The sequence below is a fragment of the Vollenhovia emeryi genome, unplaced genomic scaffold (genome assembly GCF_000949405.1).
Source record: "Vollenhovia emeryi isolate VEMERY1.0 unplaced genomic scaffold, V.emery_V1.0 DF939556.1, whole genome shotgun sequence".
Taxonomy (NCBI): Eukaryota; Metazoa; Arthropoda; class Insecta; order Hymenoptera; family Formicidae; genus Vollenhovia; species Vollenhovia emeryi.
Window position 1 is genome coordinate 1 of NW_011966810.1, and position 10,522 is coordinate 10,522.

Genomic DNA, 10,522 nt, shown 5'->3' on the forward strand with positions numbered 1-10,522 from the left:
TGTGTAACCAGTATGCCCACTCTCTGTCGGCACCTTTGATCTGGGCGTTCCATAGAACTTATAAACATGGAAGGGGAAACGGATCGGCACAAGTGTAGCCAAGAAGTGAGACAGAAGAAACTAGAATTCTGTCTCGTTCTATGACTTTTCCTTGAAATACGCATGCGCGGCCAAAACGAGATTACAATAACGCATGCGCAGCTAAAACGAAATTACAATAACGCATGCGCGGCTAAAACGAGATTACAATAACGCATGCGCAACGATTTAACGCATGCGCATAACGGACCAAAGTCATACAGATGTTGGATACAGTTTCAACTCACGGAAAGTATATGCTATTCCCCTTCCATGTTTATAAGTTCTATGGGACGTTCTCAATTTTCCGCCATGTTTTTAATCGCCCCAACAGTGTATCAACGGCTAAAAGTGCCTGGGTCCTTTTCAGGATCGTATCCAGGAAAGGCGCATACGAACTAGCGTACATTATTTATTGTAAATGGAAATGGCCTATGAAAAAAATGTTCTAATAAAAGTAATTAATGTAATTACATGCTCCAACGTATAAAAGTATTAACGCGTTATTCGTCAACACTGCAAATTTTTCAATGTCACACCGACTTTGCACTAACACACGTACAAAAATCCTGTGATTGGTCATAACTAAAACATGTCGGATGCGCAGTACGGATTGGCGCGAACGTGAAACAAAAGAGCGAGTGGGCATGTGATTTCAGCCTAAAGCCTATCACACAATACCAGGCAACAGGCAATAGGAATAGGGAATAGAATTTTTGACGCGTTAGATTCGTCGAAAATTTTCGTCCAACCAATCCAACACGTCAGAAATTCTGTTCCCAGCTGTTCCTGTTGCCTGTTGCCTGGCATTGGCTGTGTTCGGCAGGAAAAGCTGCTTTGCAACTGTTGCAAAATTCGTGAATCTGATTGGTGTGTTCTCTCAATCTTGTGTGAATTTAAGAGCATACGTCAATCAGATTCATGAATTTTACAACAGTTGCAAAGCAGCTTTTTCTGCCGAACGTAGCCATTGTGTGATAGGCTTAACGGTTGAGGAAGCGGGGGCGGAAGTGTCGTCGCAACTCGGATGATTTATGAACGCGCGGCGCGCTGCGCCGAGCGCGCGCGCATCGCTTCCGTGTGTCCGTGCGTGTGCCGCGCACAGTAGCGTATACGCTGCAGCGAAGGTGAGAACATTGATGAGGACCGCGACGCGACGGAGTGGGACGCGTCTCTCGCGGAGAAACACATAGTGAAAGCGACGACGATGACGACGGCGGCGACGGCGACGACGACGACGACGATGACGACGACGACGACGAGTCAGACTCGGCCGTGCGGCAATCATCAGCGACCGTAGGCGGTGTAGGGAAGCGCAGCATCGCGGGTTACGACGACGACGTCGACGACGACCACCACCACCGCCGCGGCGACATCCGTCATCGCTGAGGTGTCCGCGCGTCGCGGTTACTCCGGCTCGCTCGCGCTCCGCGCCGACGGTCACTTGCGCGCGCGCGCGCGCGCGTTCTCCTTCTCTTTCTGGCTTGAAGCGCCGAGGACGATCAGCTGTTGTGGGTGTTCCGTACGTGTCGCGGTGTCCAGCGGTCGGACATGCCCGTCCCGCGGGCTCAGCGGAAAAGCTCGAGCTACTAAACGTAACGTGAAACGGTATACAGGTGCTCGCGACGGTCGTTACGACACTCTGGGGGGGGTGGGGACGATGACGAGGTGGTGCCGCGGCGCCGTTTCGGAGGCTTAGGGCACGTGCAGGAGGTGACGGCTCGTACGAACGACCGGGGATTATGACGAGCGGCGCGAGAGTCCGCCGACGTCCATCGCGCAGCCACACCGGGGTGAACCGTGCGAGTTTGCGATGTACATATGATTATTCGGGTTCATGCGTTCCCTTACTGTCAGCGGCGAGCGAACGACGACGACGGGCGCGGGAGGGAACACCCCGCCAGCGGAGGATCGGCGAGCGCAGTCCTCCCCGTCGCCCGTAACTGACGGCGACGTCCAGGGGATGCCCAGCCTACACTCGCTCGTCCTGCGACGGGCGCCCCTCGTGGACATGGGCGCCGCAACCAGCTCGGTCACGTCCGTCAATCCCCCCGGCAAGATCACCGCCGGCGGCCAGAAGAAGATTGAGAAGGCCCGGCTGAGCGGCATCAGGCTGCCCCTGATACGCAAGGAGGCCAGTGCGGTGAACCTCTCCCTGACGGAGAGGAACGAGCCGGGCAGGGAGGCGGACGCGCCGCTCCTGCGCCCCGAGAGCAGCGCGAGCCTGGAGGTGCGCGGCGGCGGCGGCGGCAGCTGGATGAACCTCGGCCCGGGTGCGCTGAGGAAGTGTGAGACCGCCGTGGGGCTGAGCACCTCGGCCCTCGAGGGCAGGCCCATCAATCGCAGCAGGGTCTGCTCCCGCTGCTCCAGCCTGCTGTCCCTAGCATCCAGCTCGCGTTACAGCCTGGCCGCCGGCAACTTCGTACCCGCGGCCTCGCAGCAGACGATCGGGCGGATATTTTGTAAGCTGTGTCTCGTCGACACCTCCCTCTCCAAAACGTTTAAGATCGAGGGCTGCGGTTGTTCCTACTGTAGAGATGTAAGCTCTTGGACTAAGTCTTGTCACCGGGGAAGGTGTACGTGACGCGGCGTCTACAATGAGGTCTTTAAGGTGAAAGGTTTAAGAAGACGACGGTCGATTGTTCTTCTCGCGTTTGATAGGTCGTTTTCTTGAATCTTACATTTTAAAAGTCTTACTGTGGACGCTGCATTAGACAGAGAGAGAGAGATACTTATGATTATGTCTTGTAATGATTTTCAGTGTATGCGTGCCTACGTAGAATTTGAGATCGAGGAGGGCGCGTACGAGATTAGTTGTCCCGATGCTCAGTGCGATCACGGCGCCGTGCTTTCCTTGAAAGAGATATCCAGCCTCGTCAGCACGGAACTCGTGGAGAAGCATTGCAAGTTTCGTTTAAATAGAGGTAAGCGATACCGGGATTCCCCGCCGGTTCAGTTGCGCGCAGTCGACAGTTTCGACGGCGCCGAACACTCGGATGCCAATCTGCATGTAATTTGTGTGTACAGATGTATCGATGGACAAGGGACGCGCGTGGTGTCCACGGGCGGGTTGTGAAACGATATGTTCGATAAACGGCAACAGTGGGAGCGGCACCCCTCTAGGTCCTGTTCACTGTCCCAACTGCTCCACGGATTTCTGTTCAATATGTCGCGAGCCTTGGCACAACGGGCCCTGCTCAGATCTTCCATTAGGAATACCATTCGGTAGCGATCACATAAAATGCTGTCCCATGTGTTCCGTGCCGATAGAGAAGGACGAAGGTTGTGCTCAAATGATGTGCAAGAGATGTAAACACGTGTTTTGCTGGTACTGCTTAGCGTCGTTAGACGTGAGTATCCGAGGCGGTAAAAATATGAGAATGCCGCCGCGAGCGATGTGAATTAATTTTGAAATTGTTGGTGCTTAGGATGACTTTCTGTTGCGACATTACGACAAGGGACCATGTAAGAATAAATTGGGCCACTCACGTGCGTCCGTGATATGGCATCGAACGCAAGTTATCGGAATCTTCGCCGGTTTTGGCCTACTTCTGCTTGTCGCATCGCCCTTGCTGTTATTAGCGGCACCTTGCATCGTATGCTGTAAATGCCGCGTCTGCGGCTCTTCCAGACTCGAACAAGAGGAAGGCGACACGACAACATAGGACCTTCCGAAAAACCTTTCAATAGATTCTCGCTTAATTACTTCTTTGAGCTAAAGTATAAGCACTTTTCCCTAGGCTTCCACACATGGGAGATGATATAATTGGCAACTTATATAGATATACATTGCATTTTGTTAAGTTTACGTTTTATATTATTTTTTGCGCCTCACCCGAGGACGTGTAATGTAAAAGGGCGGAATGCATATCTCAGTCAAGAGGAGAGAGACGGAGCATATTGTGATTAATATTTATGTTTTTACTTAGACGTTGTTTGGACAGAGTAAGAGATGTTGCAGTTTGTATAGTTATAATATATTTGTTCTGATATATGTTTTAATTTTATACAGTCACTCGACTAAGTTTTATATGACGATTAATTTTATAAAAAGGATAATCGTTACGATGACTCGTAATTAACTATGTGATTCAGACAAGTCTAATAATTTACAAATACTCATAACCAATTCTTATACAGGAACATTCCAGGAATTTATTTATATACACATGTCGGGACTATCAGATTTATTGTACTGCCGCATAAAGCATGCATGTCGTGAAAACATTTGTGCTGTAACATTATTATTGCGCTTTTGTTGATTTCTATCAATCAGGACGGTAGATTATTTTTTCTTGCCCTTGTAAAGTGACGATACGAGACGCCGATAATCATTTCATTTTCCTCCGATCCTCAGATTGTATTACAGCTAAATTATATATTCAAATTATAATACATATTTTAACGTATATACAGTGTGTGTATATCTATATGTGTGCCTGCATCGAACTACCGTGCAAGGCTCAGATCTACATTTTTATAGTGAAACGAATCTTGATCATGTGAAGTATTAGGATTGCACAATATTCTATTCTCCTGTTATCTTAATTTGTGGGTGCTTTCACGTTTACTTTGGTGATTTAATCGCATGTATATTACATGTACATTAATTTAGAAAGGAGTATAAAAGCGTAGCGAGTAAAAATAGCTATTATAATATAAAAAGATCTATCTCACACGATCACGTGCATTTTATCATTGAAAATCGAGAGAACGTTGTTGTTAATATGTATTTAACACGTTATCGTTATCGATCCGAGTATGAGCCGTGCGGTTAACGTTTGACATTAAGAATCTATAAATCAATATGTGCCATGTGATTGCGAGACTCTGCAGAGAGTTACCTTCCAGGAGGCTCGGAATCCGCGATTAGGTGAATTCGCACCGAAAACGTGTTAATTACATTCATAATAATCACCTATTATAAATGAAATTTAGACTATTGAAGATCACGGATATAAATAATCAACTTTGGACAATAGTTACGTGTTACATCTCCAGGAAAAAAGTAAAAGCAGATTTTCATCGCAAATAATAAACTATACGAATATATCAAGGAAGCGACAGACAAAAATATATATGTATACATATATGTGATTACGTAATAAATATATGTGGTATTTTGTATATATAGTAAAATGTGGACGCTTAAGAGATATTGCGCTTTGGACAAAAGTGCATTTCTCGCAAGTAACACGGGGAGTTTGGCGAAACGATTGCGTTATCTGATAAGTTTCGGTGTAGCCAACCTTTCGTTATTTTACGTCAGAACTGTTGAAATATCTCATTTGTTGTATTATTAATATCGTATGTAAATATAAAAAGGAGGAGAATGTACACGCGTGCGCGTGCGCATCAATTATGCATTTGAGTGTGTGCGCGCACTCGTGTGTTAAAAAAAGAAAAATAAAGATTACAATGAACTAGGAGTAACCACTGTACGCTCTGCGTTTGTTTAACGTTAGTGTTCTCTGGACAATTATACTTTTTCCGCGTCCGGCCGTTTCTCCGTTCTCGGATTTCTCGATATCGGCGACGGCGATTTGCGACTCGCAAGCCGCGAGCTCCGAAAATTCGCCTCGGACCTTTCGCGCGCGTGCGACAAGAGAAAAAAAACAATTCGTTAAATATTAATGAGTTGTATACGTGTGTACAGCATCTCGTACAAAATAGAGAAAGAAATTGCCCAAGGTCGGCCAATCGATATCGATGACGTCAGAACCGAGAAATGCGGCATAAATTATTTCTGCGACTCGCGTCTAGCGTGCGGGAGATTTCAACTAATAAAAAAAGGGGCGCCCAGCTCTGTTTGTTTGGCGGCTATAATCTGAAAATGTTCCCCCTTCCCGCCGCTCCTGCCGGCCTTAGTCGCTTTCTTTTTGCGAGCTGTATTTTTGCATCGGTGGTAATGTCACGAACGCGCTTTAAATGCTGTCCCGTTAATTTAACGGGCCTGTTGGGCCAGCGGGTCCGAGGAGGGAAGGAATCTACCCAACTCTTGTCGTTTCTACTTTCCCCCACTGGGACGATATTTGTACAGGGCCGGCGAGAGCACGGTCCACGAGGAAATCTTCTCTCGGGTGCTTCGCCGAGAGAAGTCAAAAACATCCTCGTTGCATCGGGGATGCATCAGGTGCAAATTTAGCAGAAAAAAGTGGAAATGTATAAAGAACTCCGCGCTGATCATATAGGAAATTGGATCTCGGTTAAATTGGCTAGTTTTCACATATGTTGTAGCTTATGACCTGCTGAACAAAAAATGTAATGGGCTCAAACTTAAATAATGACTAGTTACTGGGCTACAGCCAGTCAAACATAGAAAATTTGGGCTCCGCGGGTCTTGTTTGGAAATACTTTGAAGCATATTAGGGAGACATAAGACGATGCCATTAATTTAACCTTGGATAATCACATGAAGGTAAATTTCAATTTCTTAAATAGACACCCCCATTTTTCATTGCACATTTTTATGTCAAGAGTTTTTCAAAGACACTATATAATGAAATATAGTCTTATTTCGAACCAAACAACTTTTGTCTGAAACATTTTTTCCTAATATGCTTCAAAGTATTTCCAAACAGGACCCGCGGAGCCCAAATTTTCCATGTTTGACTGGCTGTAGCTCAGTAACTAGCCATTATTTAAGTTTGAGCCCATTATATTTTTTGTTCAGTAGGTCATAAGCTACAACATATGTGAAAACTAGCCAATTTAACCGAGATCCAATTTCCTATATTAGTGCGGGGTTCTTTAGGTATTACGGTCGTTGATTCTCTTTTGCCATTCTTTTTAATGTTAAAATTAAGCGAGAGGGAGAGGAGGTACAGAAAGCGCGGTTGAAAAGAGAAATTTGTAAATAACAGACGGCAAGAAAGTAAAACGCGTCAGTTGAGCGAAGAAAACCAATTGCGGTCTTCGAGCGAGGGGGATATCAGCCGATGACACTCTCCCCACCTAGAACTGTACACCGTATACATATAATTGAGCCTGCTTTATCAGATAGTGTCACAATGTAAATGTATAATCACTGCATCCGAGAAACTCGATGCTCATTTCTCGACGTTAAATTCATCTATAGAAGTTATCTGATTCTCAGCTCGAGCTTTCGATAATAAAATATCGTAAATATTCTTTTTTTTTAAGGAGACGTCTTAAATTTCATTTTGCCAAGTTATTTATCCGCGAGCCAAGTCTGGCAACAAATACAGCTCTTGTTTATTGTACCGCATAATTTTTTGCGTCATGGGCATTTTCCTTTATTGCAGAGAACAAAGAATCGATGTGCATACATGCCGAAAGGATTTAGATGTTTTTCACTCTAGATAAATATGTCAATAGTTAAGAACAGTAATGTTGAAATTAATTAGCTGAACCGAGTCAGAATGAGATAAAGAACTTTAACTGAGGGTCAGAGGCGTTATATTGACTGTTTGAAGCACACATTTTTTTTTACAAATTCCTTGAAACTTGGTACACGAGGAGTTTTAAGGCCATTAATTGCGGTCAGATTATGTAAATTTTCAAAATTTAAATGGCGGCATGGAGCATTGAAAATGCAAAATTTTTATTAGACTCGGAATCAGCGATTCTGAAAGTATCGGCGAGTATAAAATTTCAGAGATGGAAGAGAAAAATGTTTTTACAAAAAGTACATCAACTCTGATCCATCGTGTGTGCTTTGAAGGATTAATATTGGTATCCTGGCTGGGGTAATATTTTTCGCAATAAGAATTTTAATTACCAGATACAGTCAACTAAAAATCACCGATGTTATTAATTTATTAATTATAGCTGACGACTTTAAGAATACGAGTTGATTAATATTGGCTTTAAAAAATTAAGAAATATACATCCAATAATGTGAGTTTTAAGAACATAATTTGCGATTTTTACCAAGTCTCAATTTGGAAAACATACATTTAAAATTCATGCAAACAAACGCAAAGCACATCGCACAATACGGTATAAATTTAAATTATCGGTCGCCATTTGGCTATTTCTGGTTTAGAGTATTAATAGAACAGAATTCCCCCCCCCCCCCCCGAGTTTTAATCGGACGGATGGGAAGGGTCATCGGTCTGTGCAAGCACAGATCTCTAGTGAGAAAACAACATTAATGCACGTTGTTTGAAGCCATTTATTATTTGCTACATAATTCGTCGTATGAAAGTATAACTAAAGTGATAAAGGGTAAAAATTAATCGGAATGAAAAGATTCGCATTCGAGAGAGGGTGCGATAAGTGACTGGTGGAATGCGCACGAGCGAGCAAGACTCCGCTCGTAAGAGCTTCACGTGCACACTCGACAATTTGCGCGCGTCATCTAACGTACCGTGCTTACCGATGTTGACAGACCCCCGTTCTCTAGGTGATTAGGATGTACATTTCATTCTTAAAATCTGTAGACTTTAATTCATAAATTCTTTAAAATGCTGCGTACAAGTTGTTATGTATACGTATACCTATATATGTAAAATACATACTGACAAATACTTGTTAAGAAAAAAAAAATTACAAACAGATAGATAACGTGTGAATTGCTGTAAATATTAGTACGATACAATTGTAAAATGGTTAGTGACAGAAAAGAAAGGTGAACGTCTAAAAAATAAAATCTAATAGATCATAAATCAGGATAGCTAAAATTAACAATAATGTTAATAGCGGCGAAGGTTCCTGGACGAATGGATTATTTAAGAAAACCCTTAGCTTTGAACACCTCCCTCATAAATCCCTTCAGATATCCAATCTGCTGCTGCAAATCCTTCACTTTCTCTTTTAGCTTCTCGTTGTGCTCCATCAGTTCGCGCTCTTCGCCTTGTATCTCCTGAATCTCCTGCTTCTTCTTCTGCCTGTAACGCGTGGCCGCGTTCTTGTTCTGCTCCTTTTTCCGTACCTTCTTGTCCTCGAAGGACGATCGAGAGTACGGCTTGTAGCGATGCTTGGAAGAGTCGTGAACCGTTTGCTTCAAGCTTTTTTTCTCAGTTTCGAGACTCCAATCGGGATCATCGGTGGAGTCGTCGGCAGAGATGCAACTGCCGCCAGAACTGCATGGACTCGAGGGAGATGGAATATCCTTGGTGTGCGAACGAACATACTCGTCTGCCACGGCCAATTCGTCTTCGCCGAGCGGACTCAGTGATATGTCTTCGGCGTTCCACTGATGCAGCGTGTTGCTCGCGTACAGCGGCTCCTCCGATGGACCGATGTATATCGGTTGATCACCGGTAAGCGGCTGCACGGGCTGCAGGGTGACCAGCAGCTGGGTGTCCACATTGATTGTTTTATGCAAGGGTGATTGCGGGGGTGTGAGTGTCGAACTGTTCGGTAGAATAGTCTGGTGGTAGGCCTTGACGTTGCAATAAATCGAATCGAAATCTATGAAGGCATCCGTGGTATGCTGTTGCTGCTGCTGCTGCTGTTGTTGCTGCTGCTGCTGCTGCTGTTGCTGCTGCGACACCTTCGCGATAAATGGATAGGCGATTGGCGACGGTTTGCTTTGGATGCTTTCGTAAGGGGTTTCTATATTTTCAAATATGGGCAGGTCTATCTTTTCCTCCAGCCATTCTGAGAAGGGTTCTACAAGCAAACGTACAAGAAATCTTGATTAATATGGTAATTGTTTACGCGCCTTTGCTTTCTATCGGACTAACCGCTACATGAAGGGAATCTTAAAATTCATCCTGAAAATCATGCGATCGTAGGACACGGTATTTTAAGAAACTTTATTGGAGCTTTTGAAATTTTACCATACATTTTACTAGTAATTATACTTAATATACATTTTGTTAGTAAAATGTATAATAATAAATGTATTTCTCAAAACTCTCATAAGATTCTTCAAAATTTCGTGTTATCCCACGATTACATAATTTTCAGGACACATTTTCAGAGAAAATTCTCTCCGTATAGAGGCTTACTTTCCCCAAGTAAGAGTTTGGACACAGTTTAATAATTTCCGATCGATTTATTTCGTAGTTAGATTCGTAGTTTCAGACAAACTACGAAGAAATATATATATTTTTTTAAGTTATTTATTGCACAGATTTTGTTACAGGTTAGCTTATTTCCTTTAAGGATGTTCACGAGCTAATCGATTTTCTATATATTTGATTCAAATTTGGACTATATACTATTAATAGTGTTATCAATACACCTGCTCAATTCTAAGAACCCTACCGGTACCAAAGTCGAGATATTCAATGTCAAAGTTATGAATTTTAACACGTAAAATATAGGCAAAGTGTGTTCTAGAGGGATATTTTTATGTATTGCAGCAGAAATTGTTTATGTATTTTGCTACAAAACTAATATACAGGGTGCTACGCAACATATTGACTTCCGGTCATGGGAAGGTAGAGGGGACTAAGACAAACAGAAAAGTATTGTACTATTTTGCGCTTGGACGAATAGTTATCGAGATACGAAATTTTAAAAATCGCTG

The 10,522-nt window shown here is 43.7% G+C and overlaps 2 protein-coding genes across 3 annotated transcripts in view; one reads left to right on the plus strand and one right to left on the minus strand.

The window, feature by feature from the left end:
- The first annotated feature begins 1,002 nt into the window (after positions 1-1,002).
- Positions 1,003-6,448, plus strand: LOC105557229 (probable E3 ubiquitin-protein ligase RNF144A). Its single transcript, XM_012004415.1, has 4 exons — positions 1,003-2,617; positions 2,840-3,002; positions 3,106-3,428; positions 3,507-6,448. The coding sequence occupies exons 1-4, from the start codon at positions 1,916-1,918 to the stop codon at positions 3,741-3,743; spliced, it is 1,425 nt and encodes a 474-aa protein (XP_011859805.1). The 5' UTR covers positions 1,003-1,915; the 3' UTR covers positions 3,744-6,448.
- A 1,749-nt stretch (positions 6,449-8,197) lies between these two features.
- The window catches only part of LOC105557230 (activating transcription factor of chaperone), a 22,311-nt gene continuing 19,986 nt past the window's right edge, over positions 8,198-10,522 (minus strand). For both annotated transcript variants that reach the window (XM_012004416.1, XM_012004417.1), the window contains one exon: positions 8,198-9,657. In XM_012004416.1, the coding sequence (XP_011859806.1) occupies positions 8,768-9,657 (890 nt within the window). In that variant the 3' untranslated portion in view covers positions 8,198-8,767. The remainder of the gene's footprint in view (positions 9,658-10,522) is intronic.

Bases quoted from the DNA above. Each gene is read 5' to 3' on its own strand.
- LOC105557229 (XM_012004415.1), top strand. From the start codon at position 1,916: ATGCGTTCCCTTACTGTCAGCGGCGAGCGAACGACGACGACGGGCGCG. The intron at 2,618-2,839 runs GTAAGCTCTTGG...AATGATTTTCAG, and splicing joins GTTGTTCCTACTGTAGAGAT to TGTATGCGTGCCTACGTAGA. The intron at 3,003-3,105 runs GTAAGCGATACC...TTGTGTGTACAG, and splicing joins CAAGTTTCGTTTAAATAGAG to ATGTATCGATGGACAAGGGA.